The sequence below is a fragment of the Microchirus variegatus genome (assembly GCF_963457635.1).
Source record: "Microchirus variegatus genome assembly, chromosome: 11".
NCBI classification, from domain to species: domain Eukaryota; kingdom Metazoa; phylum Chordata; class Actinopteri; order Pleuronectiformes; family Soleidae; genus Microchirus; species Microchirus variegatus.
In genome coordinates this window covers 19441624-19462341 of record NC_139812.1, presented here as the reverse complement: position 1 = coordinate 19462341, position 20718 = coordinate 19441624, and the positions used below count along the sequence as shown (strand labels likewise).

The 20718-nt window shown below is 39.6% G+C and overlaps 3 protein-coding genes across 3 annotated transcripts; 2 read left to right on the top strand and 1 right to left on the bottom strand.

Annotated features, from left to right (window-relative positions):
- Positions 1-1086: 1086 nt before the first annotated feature.
- Positions 1087-4549, bottom strand: mettl18 (methyltransferase 18, RPL3 N3-histidine). The gene is made up of 2 exons (XM_083898006.1): positions 4380-4549; positions 1087-2106 (listed from the first exon to the last, which is right to left on the bottom strand). Exons 1-2 carry the CDS (start codon positions 4482-4484, stop codon positions 1138-1140), a joined length of 1074 nt encoding a protein of 357 aa, XP_083754132.1. The 5' UTR covers positions 4485-4549; the 3' UTR covers positions 1087-1137.
- A 309-nt stretch (positions 4550-4858) lies between these two features.
- Positions 4859-9710, top strand: zdhhc16a (zDHHC palmitoyltransferase 16a). The gene is made up of 11 exons (XM_083897542.1): positions 4859-4996; positions 6459-6716; positions 6809-7003; positions 7084-7172; positions 7277-7305; positions 7384-7517; positions 7725-7811; positions 7914-7999; positions 8705-8828; positions 8931-9001; positions 9100-9710. The coding sequence occupies exons 2-11, from the start codon at positions 6465-6467 to the stop codon at positions 9200-9202; spliced, it is 1170 nt and encodes a 389-aa protein (XP_083753668.1). The 5' UTR covers positions 4859-4996; positions 6459-6464; the 3' UTR covers positions 9203-9710.
- A 2219-nt stretch (positions 9711-11929) lies between these two features.
- ubtd1a (ubiquitin domain containing 1a) lies at positions 11930-20614 on the top strand (the record flags this gene model as incomplete). The annotated part of the gene is made up of 5 exons (XM_083898224.1): positions 11930-11981; positions 12495-12581; positions 17484-17711; positions 18361-18546; positions 19721-20614. 5 exons carry the CDS (start codon positions 11930-11932, stop codon positions 19933-19935), a joined length of 768 nt encoding a protein of 255 aa, XP_083754350.1. The 3' UTR covers positions 19936-20614.
- Positions 20615-20718: the final 104 nt, after the last annotated feature.

Genomic DNA, 20718 nt, shown 5'->3' with positions numbered 1-20718 from the left:
GTGTTTTGTATGTGCACAACAGTGAGACAGTGTCGAACTGTGTGTTGTGTGTTGTGTGTGTGTTTGCACAAGATGTAATAGGAAATTCTGTCTCCACGCTGCGGGTGTCAAAATGTCATGTCAAGAGTGGCGTTTGAGCTGGTTAGGCAGTTTCCTTGAAAAGGGTCCGTCTTTCTCTAAACTGTACTTATCAGCAGGTCAGTGTCTATTACTTGCGTCACGAGTTTTGGATGAAACTGAGTCATGAGATTATTTATGTGGCTGAGGTGTGACAGTGTTTTTTTTTTTTTTATTACAGCCTTCTTAAAAATAACTCCGGTCATAGTCCAGTGTTACAGATCATTCTCAGTGAGAAGGACGTGACAGGAATGGGTAGGCAGGTTAAAACCACTATATTTAAACAAGCCACCGGTGCGTAATGTTCAAACAGTCAAATAAAAAAACCTCTGGTTTCCTCATTCCTTTTAGTCAACTAAAATACAAGAAGCTCTCCTGGACATCAGGTACTGTACTTCCTCAGAAAAAACCCTGTGAGAATATTTCAGTGGATTTCCTTGACGAAATCGGGTATTCACTCACAATGCGTCAGGACTTTTTTATTTTGTAACACTTCAGATTGTGTCTGAATATAAAAAAAAATAACGAAATTTTCAAGAGGAATTAAAATGTGTTACAGAGACCCTATAGAGACCTGATGTGCAGTGACTGTAGAATCCACTTTCAAACTACATCCTTGGGCTGGTGGGATAAGTTGCAAATGACATTTTGCGCCAGACTTCAGAAACAAGCCTGGCTTTCATGCTGCTGTTTGAACACTGGGGAAATGCACTCACAAAGGTCACTGAGCCCATTTCCCTTCGTTCCTCCCCGTGCATCTAAAGACCTGTAACGGCCCTTTTCAACTGCACTTCAATTACTGACCGACATATTCAAATGTCTACATAGGAAGTGAAAGAGAGTGTACATAACCAAAGAGCAAATAGGAGATGAGACAGTATTTTTTTTATTCGGGTTATTCCATGTACTGCCAACATTACAATGACATAGAAGCTGCATACTCAGGACGAGATCACTTTTATTTCAGTCAAATCAATAAATCCACCATTGCCGAGTACAGGAGCCTGTGACAGACCTCACTTAAGAGTCTTTTTGCTTTTGAAAGCGTAACGCGACCACATGCCTCTGTAGTCCCTCGTCCCCATCCCACAGGTGATCCACAGAGAAAACACTCCTCTGCTCCACAAAGGTCTCAAACAGGTGGAGTCCACCGCCGACACCAAAGTAGTGGGATTTGGTGGCGACGTAGACAAGTCCATCTGGTGCCAGCAGCTTGTGGAGGGTCTCATGAAGGGCAGGGTAGTAAGCCGTGTTATAGATAGTCTCTGAGGTGACAATGATGTCATATTTGAGATGTGGGCTTGTTTTTAATACCAATGGAAGAAATGTGCTCCAGTCACCAGAATAAAAACGGCACTTAGTGAGTAGTGGGTGCTGGGATAGGTCTTTGGCTTGCTTCTTTGGCCGTGGACTGCCTTCTTCTACCTCTTGTTTCCTTATCAATGCATTTTTACTACTATCTTCCTCCTGTACGTTTCCCTTGCCCCTCCCTTTATTGTCGTCTTCACTCTCCGTGTCATCATCTGCTTGACAGTTTAATATTACATTTGGCACTGTGAGCTGCTCAATAACCGTGCTGTTATAATCTTGAAAGTGGACGTGCCTGGCTCCTCTCTTCAGTGCCAAAATCCCCAACAGTCCAGCACCGCAGCCCAAATCCAAGACCGCTTTCCCCCCAAAGGTCTCTCCGTCTCTCTCAATGAGCTCCAGAAGGTCATAAGTGCACTCCCACACCTTCAGCCCTCCCTCGTACATGCCGGAGATGAGGTCAGACCTCTGCTCTATTGTGCGAGAGAGAATTTTCTCATCATCCCCTCTTTCAGAGGCAGTCTTCTCAAAAACGGTCTCGTTGAGGAAGTGAAGAGGAGGAAGAGTTCCAACGGTGACGGTTTCAGAGACAGCGTCCTCCAAGAGGAACTGTGGGTCAGACGGTGGAAGGTGCTCTTTGGCCTCTTTTACTGGCTCTGCTGGTCTGCTCTTATCCTGCGTCTGAAAATAACACAAAGCAGCGTGCACGGTTAGGGAACATAGGTTTTTCCCTCCTTTATGTACATACCAGCAGTTTCAAGGTGACGGCATCTTGTTCTTGAGGCACATTTGTCATAACAGATATGAATCAGCAATACAGTTTGACACGAAGTAGATTTTTTATTTATTTATTATTGTGCATTAGGTACTTGGTATATGGGTTTTTCTTAGCTGTAAGCATTTCAGTGAAAATAAAATGGTCAGTATCGTGTATTGAAGCATTATTATGCTTAAATTTACTAACCAACAATACCTCTACTGGTAATGTTGACATTACTTTGATATTTACATTACATATTTATTTAGAATAACTTTTAAAAACTAGTTCCATCTGTTTGTATTTTGTATTTTATTAATTTCTTTGATTTTGTGTTTATTTCTTAGTTACGTAAGGCTATATATTATTCTTAAAAAATAAAAATGACTGGCTGGTTCGCTGATGACTTTAGACACCAGCCGATACAAACCGTAACGAGTGGACTGGTGAGACAAACGGTTGTTGCAACAGTGCAGTCATGCTGACCACACCACAGCAGTAAAAATACCTGACAAGTTTGTCACATGTTGGTGAGCTTTGTGGTGAGAGTGATGGAACAAAAACAACTCCTACGTTTATGTATGTCAGTTTAAAGGTGTTCGATTACCGCAGTGACTCTCCATGGACATCATGGATTTGAGTTTTTTGTTCAATAACGCACTCTAGTCGTTGCATTTTCATTGTTGATCATCTATGATGCAGTGGAATTATTCACACAGTGGAAATAACTCAATTAAATGCACTGCTTTTATACATAGTGGATTTACAGTATTAATGCCCCCTCAGTTTTTCTCTACGCTCCATTCAAGAGGTAAACATGTTTTGCCTTTACCTTATCAACAAAGTTAAGTCTAGTGTCCATGAAACAAGATTAAAAAGGAGGAAAAATTGTATTTATAACCTGGATTAAAGGTCCAATATGGAACATTAAGCCCAACTGAAGGTGATCCTTTTTTTCATTAGAGAATTGGGCCCTTCATCCCGTGGACTTAATTAAACTGATGAATTCATACTGTTACATGTCTGTTTTTTCAGTCTGACAACTTGCAAGCAAGATCACACCTGTGTTTTTGGTCAGACAAGCTGCCACTCAGTTTATTTCATGCCATTTAAAACCACTCGAATTTGTGCTTAATGCAAACAAAGTCAGAGAGAAGCTTGACTTCTTGGTTCTGCCAGAGATTTCTTCCTGTTAAAAGGGACTTTTTTTCTCTCTCCGCTGTTGCCAAATGCTTGCTCACTGTGTTCCTGTTGAGTAATTGGTAATAAAGGTCATGACCTGACTATGTAAAGTGCCTTGAAATAATGTATGTTAAGAACTGCGTCATCATTTCCATAGGTCTCAGTTTCAGCTCACCCAGACTTAAACACTGCCCCAGTTTTCAGACAAAAAACCTGAGCCAAACTTGTCCAAACCCTGTCACTACATGCCAATGTAATGTGAACAGCAGGCAATTTAATTGAAATGAATGTGGAGTTCACAGATCTTACCCAAGTCGTAAGACAACTAATCACCTGCTTAGTGCCCCATTACCACCAAGGGGCCTCATTATTCTTCATGCATGATAACAGTGAGTCTTTTGCACATTTAACATAGTTTACAACGAGTTCTTAACACATCTATTTCCATTTCGTTATCTTGTTAAAGTTCCATCTCCTTATTTCTTATCTAAATATTTGTTTATTTTATAGACCTTTAACAGAGGTGCTGTAGTTTTTATTTTTACTTCAATATTTTAATGATAATGTACTATGATTATTTATTATCGTCCATTTATGTAGTTCTTTAATTGTGCTTGCACTTTTGCACCTTGCATAAAAACTAGTAAAGTCATCATCATAGTTACAGTAATCGTTGTATTGTGTCAGGCTGACATTAAGATGATGCAAGCAACACATTTACTATTATTTTGCTTCGGGCCCCATGGAAGCTTGGGCCGGCCCTGCTAGTTCATTTTTTTAAAATATTCAATACAGATTGCTGCCACCTGCTGGTGTTTACCTGGCCAATGTTGCTATTTTTGCCCTTACAGTCCCCAAACCTCACTAAGTTTTTCACGCCAGTGCATGCACATACTGTTTTTTAATAATAATAACAACATTAATAAAAAAATAACTGCACGTTTCAAGTCACAAACACTGTAGTCTGACATTATAGCCAAACTTAACAAATCTTTAGTGAACTGACGTTACTTACACATGTAGCAGCATTATCTTTCTTTTCGTTTTGCACTTCAATTCCATGAGCGTCGTCTTGCTTAATAGCTTGTATTGGAACATCGAAGTTAAAAGAAAATGACATGGTAACAACAATATACACTAGTGAGTAGATTTAGAACGGAAAGTTACTGTCACCGTTGGCTTACCCACACATGGCTGTGTGGAAGATTAGCATTAGCAGAGCCGCCATAAGTAAGAACTACATATCCCACAATTCAGACCTCCAGGAACGCCGAAACAGGTCTACTGTATGTATTTAGGTTCATGAAAACATTATATCCGATTATTTTATAGTGATGTGGTAATTGACTTCAAACACAATGAAAAAAGAAGGCTCATACATGAGAAAACGTCTAATTTTTACTCGTTTCCTGACTCAGAGTACCATGATGCTTTTCGCCGACAATCTGGCGCGTGCGCACGTCTGTCTGGATCTGGATTCAGTTGTCATGGAAGAACCTGTCCTGCTTTTTTCCGCAAGTATGTGCTTTTAATCCCGTTTTGTATCTCGTTTTTGTTTTTTTCTGAAAATGCCGACGAGAGGACTGCCGACGAGAAGACTGCTCCAGGTAGCTTTCGTGCCTTTATAGAATAGTAAGTAAAACCAACAATAAAATGCATCACAAATCAGTCCAATCCAAATTACGATGCAGCGCATAGAGTGTCTTCCAAACAATAGGGATTTATGATCCTGTGCGGACTATTCACTTTACAGCCGTTGAGTGTCGCGTATAAATAAAATGTACAGCTAAAGCTAGCTCGTCTTTGATTCAACCAGTGATGACGTGAAGCATCACCTTCACTTCTTCAGGTCAGGTAACCCTCATTTTAGCTCACTGCCATTCCAACCCTAATAAAGGAAGCTACCAACCGTTAGCCTCCACCCAGACTCCACCCTGCTCTACCTAACCCTGGCAAGAATGCAGCAGGACAAGACTGTTGTCTTTCTAGACATTTGGCACGTTTTCTTTTTTCTTTCTATCGTTTAGCCCGAACTTCTTTTCCCTATAGCTGTGTTCAAGAGTCTCGTGAAGTCTTGTCAGTTGGCACATACTGACATTTGGAAATTATATAAATAGCAATAACAAAACCATCCCGGTTAAATACAGCGTACGGTAAGTTTGATATCATGCACTGGATTAGTATTTTTTTTCAAGCTAAAATGCCAAACACTGTCTGATTAGATCCACGAGTTTATGTGTTTTTACGTGGGAGTGAATTGAACATACATGTGGTGTTTTGTTTTGTATGTAATCGATGAAACAATGGAGTGAACAAAAATATATGTGGCAGATTGTATGATTTAATCATTAATTAAATATATATTTTAAAAATTATTTATGCATGAGCACATAAATACACTTTACACTACAGTTGTCCACCATCCATTCACATTTGCTACCTCACACGTTTCTCGCTCAGCTGCCAGGAGCAACTCTTTTGCCCTGGGACACAACTGCATGTACACTCTTAGAAATAAGGTTTCCAATAGTGTCCTTCTACAAGGGCTGAGGTTCTACCTGGAACCATTTGCTTTCCCGAAGAAAGGGTTTTTCAAGGCTTCTTGGTAACACTAATGGTTCAAGTAAGAACCATTTTGATCCAGAGAACCCTTTAAAACCCCTTTCCCGAATAAAGGGTTTTAAAATGGTTCTTGGTGGAACCCTCCAAAAGGGCTCCAGGTGGAACCTTTATAAAAAGGAGCTAAAATGGGTTCTCCTATGAGGACAAGCTGAAGAACCTTATATGGTTCTACTTAGCACTTTTATTTCTAAGAGTGTAGACGAGAAAAGCCAGAGAATGACCCACTCTACCACTGATCCAAAATTGCCCCGCTATTGTTAACTAGGCATGGGATACTGTATGTTATAATTGCACAAAGTCAGATGTGAATCAAATAAAGATAGAGTGTGAACTGAAGGCTCATGAATTGGAATTCAGACGTGACAGAACATTTTCCTATCTAACTTTGAACTGTAGGACTACATTTTTCTAAGTCTTTCGTCTTAGTTTCAGGTGGTAAAACATCTTGACAGTGTGTTCCCGTCTCTTGCAGGTGTGTATGTGTTACAGATGCACAATGCGGTGGTGTCCTACCTCCGTGCTCCACCTGCTGCGCTCTGCACGCGTACGGTTATGCACCAGGAGAGGAAGGAATAGGTTGCCTCTGTGGATTAGGGAAATATGGGCCTACATGAGACTGCTGGTGCAGTCGCTTTACTTCAACTCCCTCACTGACTCTGATGTGGTCTTCGACTCAGTCTTTGAACCTGTGTTTTGGACTGTGGATTATGTCACCCGCTGGTTTGGCACGGTGAGTGTGTGATTTTCAGTGGGCTAGTTAATTACAGCGAGTAATGGGGCAGTTTTAGGTTTTTCTCTAAAGAAAGCTCTTTTGTCTTTCAGGTGTTTGTTTATATGGTGGTGATACTGACCAGCTCCATTGTGGGGATAGCCTATATGATCCTGCTGCCTCTGGTCCTGTACACTTATCCCCCACAATGGACAGCATGGCACCTTTGTTATGGAAATTGGATTATCGTCATGATTGCTTTCCATTACTACAAAGCTACAAACACATCACCTGGGAGTCCCCCGACAGTAAGAGATGAACTCCAATCACTTCATTAATCTGTACCTGATGTAAACTTATACCAACAAAAAAATATTTTTTCAACCAGGAAAAAAATGAAACTCCATTTGTGTCAGTCTGCAAAAAATGCATTATGCCCAAACCATCAAGGACACACCACTGTGGCATCTGTAACAGGTGAGTCAAACTGTAGTTAAGTTGTTCAAATTAAAATAATTAACCTTTTGGGACCGGAAAGAACCTTGTGATGGCTGAATGAATATAATTTTTTTGTGTTGTAGGTGCATCCTGAAAATGGACCATCACTGCCGTATCCTTTGGGCTAACATTATTACCTTTTTTGTATTGTAATGTAATCACGTGGTTTTCCTTAATTTCAGCATCTTAGCATGGCTGAATAACTGCGTGGGCCATTTTAACCATCGGTACTTTTTCTCGTACTGTCTCTTCATGACCTTGGGCTGCTTTTACTGTACCATCAGTGGTAGAAACCTGTTTATCGATGCATACAATGCTCATGAGGTGAGATTTTCCCGCACATGCACTGCACTGTTGAAATTAAGTTGCCTGCAACCCTGCTTTTTTTTGTCATCCTTATAAGGCTTGGTGGGTTGTCTGTTAATTTGCTTCCTTGTTTGGTGTCTTTCTTTGCCGGGATTGACTGCCCCTTACTGTAACTGGATGTTTCTGTCTTTAATGCTCGGACTTATCTGTGTGGCCTTCTACTAGCACTTTAAGCATTTGGATACAGAAAAGCCAGGAGTGCCAGTAACAGGGGACTTGGGACTTCTCGTAGGGCTACTCCCCTCTGTTCAGGTACAGTGGTAGTGCACTCACTTAACAACACCAGTAATCTTAATATTTGTTTATTTCCTGTTTGTTTTATAATTATCCTCTTTTTTATTTTTTTTTATAAAGACCAACAATCAGACGCCTGCGCCAGTTTACAGCTTAAAGGATAAGATGGTTAATAAGAGCATCATCTTCATGTGGGTGCTTACCAGGTAAACTGCATTCTATGTTGCCATTTGTCACCTATCATTACTCAGTACATACTAAAAACATGTCCAAAGCAGATTCTTTGTAATAGCCTTGCCCTGCCCTACCTCGCTGAGCTGCTACACCCTCACACACCTTCTCGCTGACTCAGGTCAGCGGCTCAGCTGCTCCTGACTGTGCCAAAGACGAAATGCAAGCTCACAGGGGAGCGTGCATTTGCTGTTGATGGCCCTGAAACAGTGGAATGATCTGCTTGTTGTTGATGTTATTTCTATTTAATTTTCTATTTTGTTTTATTTATTTTATTTGATCTGTTTCTTTATCTTATCCACGCCTATTAATTTATTTTAGTTGTTTTATATGTATCTTATCGCCTTTTATTTGTTTTTTCTTTTTTTCTGTGTCTATACAGCACTTTGGTCCACAAGTGCTTTACAAATAAAGTTGGATTGGATTAAGATTACAAACGCGTACATGCATAGTTGTTTTAAATTTGTCTATGCATATTTAAACTTTTGTTAAGAAGTTTGCTTGAGGGGTCACTCTTGTGATTATTACATTTTTGCATATTTCATGTTGATTAGTTAATAAGTGATGGGCTTTACAGCACACAGTAACAAAGTTGGCAGTGAATGGCAGTGGCTTACATGAGGTGTTTTGGTGTCTTCCCCTGACAATGGCTCATAGGAAGTGTGGTCTTTTTCTCTCAGCACAGTGGGATTAGCCCTGGGAGCTCTGACAATATGGCACACAGTTCTCATATCCAGAGGGGAAACCAGCATTGAGAGACATCTCAACGGCAAGGAAAGAAAGCGAATGGCAAAGGAGGGAAAGGTAAGCATGTTTGACAGGTGATGACGAGTTAAACTGTGTTTTTGCTAGTTTTGGTTTAAGTGTCAGTGGTATTTAATGTTTTTTATTTAAAACCATTGACAGATGTACAGAAACCCTTTCAACTACGGCAGGCTGAACAACTTGAAAATCTTCCTTGGTGTAGAGAAGAGAAGGTTTGTTTCTTTGCTGGTTGTAGAGATATGTTTTGACAGATTCAGAGGTGGTGGTGGTTGTTGTTTACTTTGTTTTTTCTTTATTTCTTTGTTTCCAGTCATTGGCTGACACGTGTTCTCCTGCCTTCTGGACACGCCCCGTGTGGTGATGGGTTGACGTGGGACATTTTCCCAGTTAAAAAGGATTTGATACCTGTATGACGGACCCTACCTAGGAATACTTGTAGCATTCTTCACCTTCTCTTTATCCCCCCTTGTTCAGCCTGGTTTGCCTCAAGGATTTATTTATGGCGACTCCATACAACTGGAGAAACAGGTCACGTCAACCTCCAATACCTCAAAAATATGCTTGTGGTTCGACATTCCTCATTTTTTAGCAGTGAGAAGACCATGTGTGTTTTTTTTACGTACAGACTTGTGTTACTTAACTGTGAGTTTTGCAGTAGCAGTGATAGGAATGTTTTTGTTTTTTTACAAGGTGTGCACTGTTTGACATATCAATGGACTGAAGAACCTTTAAAAAGAGAATTTTGTTTTTAGACAGGCTCTGCTTATGAAGGGGGACAAAAAGGTTAATGTCAATGCATACCACCTTCCTGTATCATTTTCACTTCAGTCCAATATTATCATCCGATTAATGACAATTCCGAGATAATGTGTTATTTATCTGTATTTTGTACCTGTTAAGTTAATAAATCTTTATAACGTGGTTTATTTTAATACATTTACACTATCGATATTTGTTCAATACCTAACAGGCAGATTAAGCTTTAACATGGGCAGATTAAATGTATTTATTTTAACTATATTATGATATAGGGATCTATGCCCACCTTTAGTGTACTGATGTAATGTTTTCCGGGCCAGATCTCTAGTGTTATGTCATAGAGACACATTCTGCTGTTAGAGTTGGATTAATTCAGATTTGATCTGCAGATTATATGAAAATATTTTATCACATACACACACGCAGAGACAGAAGTGAAGATGCACAGACGTTAAATCAAATATGAGGATATGAACGAGAGAAAAGGGTGTTGGTGTTGTCGGTAAAAAAAAAGAGAGGAATGTGAAAGAAAGTGGCGAGACAAGATAAGAGATTAAGGAATGAAAACAAAATTTAGCCTGATTTCAACCCTCTTGCTGTGCTAATGCTCACTGTGCCCACGGCGTCCATAATCAAGCTTCCAGCAGATGTCAGTGTCCTGTTTGGTCAGAAATGAGTTCTTAATCATTCAAAACCATGGATAAAAACAATGAATTTATTTATATATAAGATTATTATTGTTATTTTATTTTTTTTAAATACTTTTTTATTGACTTTTATCAAAATTGAACATAACCAACATACAAGTGCTCTCTATATTCACAAAAATATCAAGACAGGAAGGAAAACAAACCACCATCCAAGCCAAAATAATTTCAGGTAGCTCATGACTGTCTTTAAAGATTATTTTTAATGACTAGGAAGCACTTGCATTTAAATCATGCGACCAGTCGTATGCTGTGCACAGCATTAACGTAAACAAAAGCTGCAAAAGTCTAAATATGTCCATAGGTTAATCAGGGCTCTTGGTTCAATATAGTAGCGACCCTGTGCACACAGTCGTGTGTAAACAGCATCAACACACACACATGCATGCACTGAAAACTCTGCAAAAGATTGTCCTTAAAACGAGTATCAACCTTCGACTCTTCAGTTCATGTTAAGGTAAAGTGTCAGTTAATCAGTTAAGATTATGTTTCTCCCCAGAATATAATGCTACATAATCCCAAATAAATTCAAATTTTGCATTATAACGTATCACCAATTAGGGTCAAAGAAGAAACAGTAAAAATAACAGCATTTTTTTCTAGTAATATCTGTGGCCTATAAATAAAACTCTAGTGCTTGAGTGTGTTTTTTTTATTAAGTATAGATTTTATAAGGATGGGGTCTCAAACTCAAATGACCTTGAGGTCACCGAACATCTAGTCAGGTTAGGAGGGGGTCAAACAACTGAAAAAAAGTCTAACGTTTTTTTGGGGAAAAAAGCAATTTTCAGTACCTATATTTGTGATGATAGATATTTCACAGAATTTCAAAATAAAAGTATCATAGTCTGGTCTTAGTCATAGTCTATTACTTAAAAAAACATACAGAAATAACTCAAATGTCATATCACCATAAAATCCTGCCCTACATGACATATTAAAACACTTAAGAGCTACATAGAGAAGCTTTTATTTTGAAATGCACATATTTTTCACCAACTTTGTGGCAAAGTCTGACATTTATAGCCTTTTAAACGTAAACACGCATTTAGTTTTCGGTATACTGTATCACCGCACTCTTTTGTCCAAACAGGTTATGACATTATAAAGGTATTTTAATTAATTAATTAATTAATGTATTTTATTTTATTTTATTTTTAGGAAGAAGCACAACAAATGACATAATTGTGTGTCATATAAATAAAATGCCAGTGTTTGTGTGACTTTTTAGGCCCTTTTTAAAAAATGTATTTATTTATTTTAATTTACTACAAATGGTCACTATTATTGTGAAGGAGTCATTTTCACACTTCCTGCTCTTACACTTTGGGGAGCATGACAACTAAGGATGGGTCCATTTATCTGAACTGCGCATGCGTGTAGGGCAGGTACTGAAGGATTTAATTCGAGCTCAGTGCGAAGGGATTGTGCGTGTGAAGTGATTTTATGATGATGATTCGGGGCGAAACTGGATAGTAAGTTATTGCTTCTTTATTATTATTGTTTTTTTGTTTTTTTTTAAAGAGAGACAAATAGTGGATTTTCCCTGGAGCCTCTGCAGGACCTCAGCGGTCCGCAGCAGCAGCAGCAGCAGCAGCACCAGCAGCAGATCGCCTCTCCCTCGCATCTCCTGCCCGATCATCCAGTTAAAACTTCTCTTGGAAACAAATTCGGATGAGGCACGCAAACTGCGGACGGATGCATAAATTAACACACTGGATTTCCGGTAGGCAGAATGAACCCATCCATCCACGCATTAGTATTATTGTTTTTAAAATCTACTGATTTCAATTCATCTTTGATCAAAGTATGAGTATACAATTGAATGAATGTGTATTTAGTAACAGCCAGTGTAATATTGCGTAAGCACTGTTTGTTTATGGAAAAACCAGAGGATCCAAGGCTGACACAGGAGGCTGAGCCGCGTGTCACTGTCAGCTGGCAGTGCACGTGACATAAACAAGGATGAGGAGCTGCCATTAGTAATCCGTGATGATGAGTTTGACACGTATATGTTAAGTGAGTAGTTTGTGAATGCTGTGCAGTGTAAGTGATCGCAGTATTGAAAAGGTGTGCTTTATTTTGAAATGAAATCTGACACCTACTGTGGCATCAACAGTATTTGCTTATTTCTCCCTACATCAGCACATTAGAACATTTAGATTGAATGCATTTGCATCTTGTACATATATATACATATATACATATATATATTCCTCTATGTGTTCATGTGCTGTAGGCTCAGTGATGGGAGGCTGTGTGGGGAGGAGAAGGATGGATGGACAAGGGAGTGCCCGGAGCTCGACAAGGAGCAAAAAACGTGTTGGTGAGTATGTGTCTCACACACACACACACACACACACACACACACACACACACACACACACACACACACACACACACACACACACACACACACACACACCAGACTGCAGACACACACACCAGACTGCAGACACCCAGGTGTCACATTAAGAACATGTTTTAGTGCCATGGTTCTTTTCCTCTGATATAAAATCAACTGTTCTCCACTGTATATACCAGGGTATGTGATGGGAGTGTGTAGATCAGGGGTCTCACACTCAAATGACCTGGGGGCCAAGGAGCATCTATTGTGGTCAAGAGGGGGCCGGCCTAGAGAACAAAAAGTGGGGGAAAAAAAACAACTGTTCATATTATTGCCTGATGATATCACATGTATACTTAATAATACTATTTATGATGCAAAAGCAATGTATTAATATCAAAATTTATTTCTAAGAGTACCTGTACCTCATGTACCAGAAAGCATGTCATTCTTCTTGAAGGTTCTGCCTCAAAACGCTTGCTCAGGCCTACTTCATCCATTCAGTTTGCTGTAGAGAAACATGATGCCACAACACGGCAGACTCCGTAAAAAGCAATGCCCTTGTCTGTATGTACAAAAGGCGTACACTTATACAAAAGAGTACAAATGCATACAGTATATTCAGTGTCTGACAGTAAACCCTGCTGAATGAGGCAGTTGCTCTACATGTTTGTATGTTTGCTGTTACAGGAAGTCAGGTATGTGGCGTTTATGCAGGTCTAGCACTTTAACATTGAAGTATTATTCTGATGTTATGCTAAATGGAAATTGCTTCTGAGTCAGTGCAGCTCATAACTCATAACCACTGCAGGGAGAGATACAGTTTTATTTGTCAGATGCACAAAGATACAAAGTGCTCAGATCAGATACTGTAAAAACAATGGTTTATATATATATATATCAGTCTGTTCAGTTCAATCCCTGCCTAAAGAGCAGCTCTGCTGGATTGTCATGCATTATGTATTGAGCAACAGAGCAGAGTAGATGACCTACTTGGTGCACGATACCTTGAGTCAACGTCCTGGAATATGCAGGGATAATGTACCTGACAGACAGACATTCCCTCTTAGATTGTGTTCATTGTCTCAGAACCTGTTCTGTCTGTCAGAGCTCTCTCTAAGACTTGTGTCGTTAGGTGTTGGCATGCAGCACGTGAAACACATCAGCGTTGTCATCTCGGCTTGAGAAGCCACGAGACAAAAACAAGACAGGTACACATTGCAACTACAGCCGCAACTGGATTAGGACTGCGTGGTTGATGAATCGATGAGTTGTTTAATCCATGGGGTAAGAGGTCACACACACAGGGTCACACACAGACAATCAACCATAGACCATCTCACCTGCGGTCAATTTAGAGAGTCCAATTTGTTCAATCTCTAAATCTGCATGTTTTTTTGACTGCGGGAGGAAACAGGAACACCCGGAGAAAACCCACGCAAACACACATAAGGAAAACATGCAAGTTCACGCCGCTTCACCTTCAAACTCCCCATAACCGTCTGACAAGGGTTTATTTTCTGATAATAGGTTTAGCGTGTTGCCTTTGGGTATTTCTATCCTGTCTCTAAATAGAGCTGATAGGATTAGGCCTCTTGAGCAAGAGGAGCAATCTTCTGTCTCGGACACTCACCTTATTATTCTGCCCCTCTTTCCATGAACTGATTCTGGGTTATTTTTTGGGGGGGATGCTGTAGTGTTTGTTATGAGAATGGATTTATGTGGAGGGAGCGTGGTCATTTTTAGGCATCTGGAGAAGTGTGACGATCGCTAACTGAGCATTAGATCTGCACCTCGTTGGTTGTTGTCGACATCGACTTCGCAGTGTTTCTTCTCCAAGGATCTGTGTCTGTAGCTCATTGTTGTAGACTTCTGGAGGACAGACATTTGAGAGGCAGACGAACTATGGGAGTGCCAAACTCCAGAGAATACAGCTACCATCATGCTCCAAATACACCCTTTAGGATGTTGCTGAAACGTAAGTCTCTGAGTATTTTCTGTAGAGGTAAAGATTGTGCTGTTGATACTGAGGTTGATGGTTTTTAATAGATTTCTGTCAGTAATAATGATAGTATTAATTCTTTATTGTCTACAGATGTGGACATTTTTCTTTAATTTAAAAACATCACATCAGTCACGATACAGTAAATAGATAAAAGACAAATACACACAAAACAGATAATGGGGACAGTCTCACTGTGAATTATCTGTGAAGGTACGAGTACAACTTCTAACAGTACACTCTTAGAAATAAAAGTGCTAAGTAGAACCATATAAGGTTCTTCGGCTTGTCCTCATTGGAGAACCCCTTTTGGCTCCAGGTAGACCCTTTTTATAAAGGTTCCACCTGGAACCCTTTTGGAGGAATCCCCAATAAACCTTTATTCAGGAAAGGGGTTTTAAAGGGTTCTCTGGGTCAAGATGGTTCTTACTGGAACCATTAGTGTTACCAAGAACCCTTGAAAAAGGTTCCAGGTAGAACCTCAGCCCTTGCAGAAGGACCATTTTGGAACGCTTATTTTCTAAGAGTGTAGTGTATGGAAACAGAACAGCAAAAATAAGAGAGCACATGATTTGTTGTAGTTACTTTGTGGTAAAGGTTTTTAGGAACAAAAACAAAAACAGTCAATTTAGTGACAATTATCGATATATGCGATTTAAAATGAATCATAACTTTGACTCGACAACACATAAGAAGCCTGAAGATATGACCTCTAAGCACACACACCCAGGATGTCCATATAAGGAGTTGCATATTATTCCCACAGCAATTTACCAAAGGTAGCACCTGCGGCATTGATCTGTGGTTATGTTATTTGTTTTCAATTTGCTACACAGTGTTACAAGACACTTGTGCATGTTAGGCATTTGCATCTGTTTAGCTTCTGTGTTAAGATTCTTCTTTGCAACCTTGCAGCTGCATGTCAGTTTAAGAAAAATAAGCAATAATTCCCCTTTTCCACGTACATTTCCAGGGACTTTTATGAACAGGAACTTATTTACCAGAGCAAAATAATTGCCGGTAATCTGCGTGGTTTACATTTTTCCACCGCACCTCAAAGTCCCGGAAAAAAATGTATTCAACTCAGACTGATGACGTACGGGAGGGAGTGGTGTAAGGGAGTTGCACTGGCTTAAACACCTGCAAAATGTGTTCCATCAATCAGTGTTCTTCAGCACACAGCCCCGCCCCTCTAGAGTTTCTTGTAATCTGAAAAAGTCCTAGTTGTGAAGGTTTTTCCCCGGGAAATTTTGCCGTGGTTTTTCAAAAATCCTAAATACATTAGAAAAGTTCCTGCAGCGATAGAGAGTTACTGTCACCTGGGTGTCTCTCTGCCTTATTGTAATTAAGACTTGTAATCAGGAAAAATCTATTCACATAGGAATCGCGTTTCTAATCATCCACAATTCTGAATCGATTCATAAACTTCAAAAATCGATTTTTTATTTATTATAATAATATTTTTTTTATGCAAATATTTTGGATGTACTGTTGTTGTTGGTGAGTTCAGTTTGTTATATGAACATTATTCCTGAGTCTCTGTGACATATTAGGAGGATTTTATGGTCAGTTGCTTTAGATTTATTACATAATGCACCATTAACTTTTGTCTTAAGTTTGCCTTTGTGTGATCACATTATCACATTATCGTATACAAACTGTATTGTTTTTATGCCATAATTTGCCTTAACACACTATGCATTGTATCAATTTTTGAATCGAGAATCGTATGAATCGAATCGGTTGAATTGAGAATCGATTTTGAATCGAATCGTGACCCTAAGAATCGGAATCGAATCGAATCGAATCGTGAGCCACCCAAAGATTCACATCCCTAGTGTCAAATTTGTCCTCATGCATTATGCGTCAGACAGTTGTTAATGTTGTTATTCTCAGTCATAGACACACAGGTGTGTGTGTTTTTGCTGCCTTTCACTGGTCAACGCGAGGCTCATCTCTCCAACCAGTGCCTTATGTGATAGTGGAAGATAAAATCCTGTTATGTGAAACCTGATTACTTCCTATAATCCATGGCTGTGTGTGTGTGTGTGTGTGTGTGTGTGTGTGTGTGTGTGTGTGCACATGTTATTACTGTTGCTGTGTTACTAGCCACTGCAGTAATCTGCAGCACTATAAATAATCACTTTGATATTCCTCCCTCTGTGGATCAAATTGTCTTTCTTATGTCGGCACAGCGGTGGTGGTGGTGCGGTACATGGCAGCGTGGAAACACCTGCGGTATGGTATGTGTGAAACTACTGCGAACTGGGTTTTTACGTCGCCAGTTTTTGCAAATTAAGAAGTGCTGAATGTCACAGTTGACAAATAATTCAGTTTAGCACCAAGTGTGTTTTAGCCCATTTTAAGCTTTTGGCTTTTCTCGTGACTATTGTTGCATTTCCAGTTGATATTATTTTGTCAAATGTTCGTTTTACCCACACGTCAAGTCAAGTCAATCGTGTTTATTTATATCATGCATGAATTTATTTACAGAAGCAAGGCAAAGGAGGACAGAACAGAGGACAAATTAACAAATTCAAAACAGTACATCAGCAATAATAGACTTTAAATGGCATAATTATATATATTACTACAACTATAGATAATAGCAGAGCAGGACATGATGTAAGATGGGTTTTCAGAGCTTAATAATAATAATAATAATAATAATAATAATAATAATAATAATAATAAAATTGCACACAAATATTGACTAATGCCCAAGGTAAAGTTAATGTGGTGAAGAGTTCAGTCCTTTCCACAGCAGTTGTGACCATAACCAACCCATCAACTGTCTACATACAGGTTCACCACCACATAAACAAATTTAGTTTAGATTGAAACCACCGTCTTCTCTTTTTTTTTTTCCCCTCCCCAAGGACGTAATGAGCCCCTGAAGAAGGAGCGGCCAAAATGGAAGAGCGAATACCCGATGACGGAGGGTCAGCTGAGGAGCAAGAGGGACGAGTTCTGGGACACGGCGCCGGCCTTTGATGGACGGAAAGAGATCTGGGACGCGCTGAGAGCAGCCGCCTTGGCTGCGGAGTGCAACGACCTGGAGCTGGCACAGGCTATAGTGGACGGAGCCTGCATTACTCTGCCACATGGTATGAACCACCCCCCCCCCACACACACACACACACCCTCATCCACATATCAGCTGGCACAAACTCATAACTCACTGTAATAAATCTCAACATGTGAAAAGACATTTGGTACAATCCCGTGCATCAGATGTCCAGAGATTATTGTAGTAGTAGTTACATAAGAGTGGCAGTGCTGCGTGATGCTCTGCTCATGCACATTTACCCTACCCTTCAAAAGTTTAGGGTCACCTATACACCTATTTTTTGTGTTTTCCATTAAAACTCACACTTTTATTCACCAAAAGAGTTGCAAAATAAATAGAAAATTAGCAAACACAATGTACCATTAGAACACTGGAGAGATGGTTGCTGGAAATTGGCCTCGATACACCTATGTACATAAAAACCAGACGTTTGCAGCTAGAATAGTCGTTTACCACATTAACAATGTATAGAGTGTATTTCTGATTCATTTAATGGTATATTCATTGAAAAAAAGTGTGTTACCTTCAAAAATAAGGGCATTTCTAAGTGACCCCAAACTTTTGAATGGTAGTGTCTATATATATATATCGTTGATAGCGTCATACTTCCCCCAGCTTGCAGGCTGTAGGTCTTAATTGTATGTGTTTCAAAGTTGAAGTTCAATACCTAATTCTTCCCTCTGCAGGATCCCTGACAGAGAGCTACGATGAACTGGGAAACCGCTACCAGCTCCCAGCGTACACTTTAGCCCCGCCGGTCAACCTCATCTCTGAGACGTCCTGCGATGGCAAAGCTTGTGAATCCACGCAAAAGCAAGCTCAACCGCCTCCATGCAGACAAGAGTTCCAGCTGCGGGTGCGTTTGTCAACAGGTAAGAAATATCCGCCGTGGCCTCTAAACGTAATGCTCTCCCTGTGTGTGCGCGCAGGTTTTCTGTCACAGTCCAAAAACAATTAAGAATCGGGGGGTCCCAAATCTCCCATTTTTTGCACAATACTGTTTCACCACCCCAGGTGCCGCACTGCAGTATCGGCTATCTTCCCTGTCAGATGTGGGCTTGTGCATTTGAGGCTTTCAGGGGGTCTTGAATGTTAATCGGGGGGGGTCTAGCCCCCCCAGACCCCCCTGTATTTCGCACAGTGGGTAGAAGTAATAGCTAAAATAAACGTTATTGCACATGATGTAGGTGTGATTTTTATCTTTGAAAAGTGAGGAAGGTGGCGCCACATGCCAAAACATGATTTCAAAACATAAACATGATTTGCAGTCTGCAAAATATTTTTTTTAATGCAAATATTTTGGCTGTACTGTTTTTGTTGGTGAGTTCAGTTTGTCATATGAACATTATTCCTGAGTCTCTGTGACATTTTTATGGCCAGTTGCTTTAGATGTATTACATAATGCACCTTTAAAGGTGATATATGTAAAATACAATAAAATCGTTACTGCACTCCCCAATTCGAAACATTGCAGAAACATGGTTACCACATGTTCTAAAAATGCGTGTTACAAGTGCACAAACTTGAACTACTTTGGTTGAAAGTGAAGCGAAAAGTGTGCGTCTGTGTGTGTGTGTGTGTGTGTTATGAGCAGCAGCAACAAGATCAGTAGAGATTTATCACATGATGTGAGGAGACGACGAGGTCACAGCGACGGACTGAAACAACATTGTATAAGTTAAATATCCTCTGTGAGAAAGTGCATGAGAGACAAGGACAAGAAAGAGAGCGTTGACGAACCTCGGCTTGTTCCCTTTTTCCCTTTTATTTTTCCCTCTGGTTGAGATGTCATCATCCCTTGTGTTCAACTGTTACGAGCCGCATTATTTTGTGAATAAACTGCATGTGCTGTGATGACATACTGTATTTCTTACATGTAGCACTTTTAATACTGTGTTGTGCAGTTTTTCCTCATGCATATATGTATATATCACTTTTTGTCTCCTCTTAGCTGGAGACTTAATGCATAATGTATAGCGTTTAAGTGTCTCACATTCTCTTTATAAAACGTCTCATCTCTATATTAATGCCCTGCGGTTTTCTCAGGTAAGGACGTGCGTCTGACAGCCAGCATTGCAGACTCCATCGCTGAGCTCAAGAAACAATTAGAGGAGCAGGAAGGAATAGACGTGACGCGCCAGAGGTGGTTCTTTGCTGGGAAACTCCTGACCGACAAGACTCGACTGCAAGATACCAAGTTCCAGAAGGACTTTGTTGTCCAGGTGATTGTGAACGTGAACCCATCAGTGACGGCAAACTAAAGGAAAATAAAAATAAAGGAACGTGCCACAGAGAGCTGCAGGATTTAGGGTTGAAATTGCTTTTTTAGTTGGTACTGCACTGGAGTTTTGTGTACATTTTTATATATATATAAATATATATATATATAAGATATTATTGCTTTTATATTGCTCCTTTTTGTATTTTCCTTTTTCCAAAGAAGAAAGAATACTGAAAAGCACTGAAACACTTTAGAGGTTTAGAAGTAGAGTCCTAATATGCACATCCAAATGTCTGTCTCTGTTTTTGTGTGGACATTAACTAAGCTTTTTTTAAATTTATTTTATTGTATTTTTTTTTTTTTACAAGGATTCCTCTCCTTTTCACATGTGTTTGTACCTGTGTTTACTTATGAATCAAGTATGGTTCACCTCTGGGATCCAAATAAGGAAAATCCATTGTCCTCGTCTTTTCTTTCTTTACTTTTTATTTATTTCTTTACTTTTTATTTATTTATTTATCTAATATGCCATATGTCTGTCGTGCGATTTGAGATGTAGGCTAAATTGAAAGATGTAAATGTCAGTTCTGAAAAGTGTTGTTTGTTCATGTAACTGTGCACACGTTTCCTTTTCAGTTTCCATGCGTTTGTTCATAATGAAGTCACAGAATGTAATGAAGGCACTTTCTAAAAAAGGTAATAAGAGTTGATCCTAAATGTTTTTTTCGTTTTCATTTCATCACTCCAAACAAGATGCTGTAGTTTACTTTATAACATAATACTCCACTGTACTTGAATCATTTTCCAATAAATATTGTACATT

Excerpts from the sequence above, each read along its gene's own strand:
- zdhhc16a (XM_083897542.1), top strand. The coding sequence starts at position 6,465 with ATGTGTTACAGATGCACAATGCGGTGGTGTCCTACCTCCGTGCTCCAC. Across the intron at positions 7,812-7,913 it reads GGCTACTCCCCTCTGTTCAG|ACCAACAATCAGACGCCTGC; the intron begins GTACAGTGGTAG and ends TTTTTTATAAAG. Across the intron at positions 8,000-8,704 it reads TTCATGTGGGTGCTTACCAG|CACAGTGGGATTAGCCCTGG; the intron begins GTAAACTGCATT and ends TTTTTCTCTCAG.
- mettl18 (XM_083898006.1), bottom strand. The coding sequence starts at position 4,484 with ATGTCATTTTCTTTTAACTTCGATGTTCCAATACAAGCTATTAAGCAA. Across the intron at positions 2,107-4,379 it reads AAGATAATGCTGCTACATGT|ACGCAGGATAAGAGCAGACC; the intron begins GTAAGTAACGTC and ends TGTTATTTTCAG.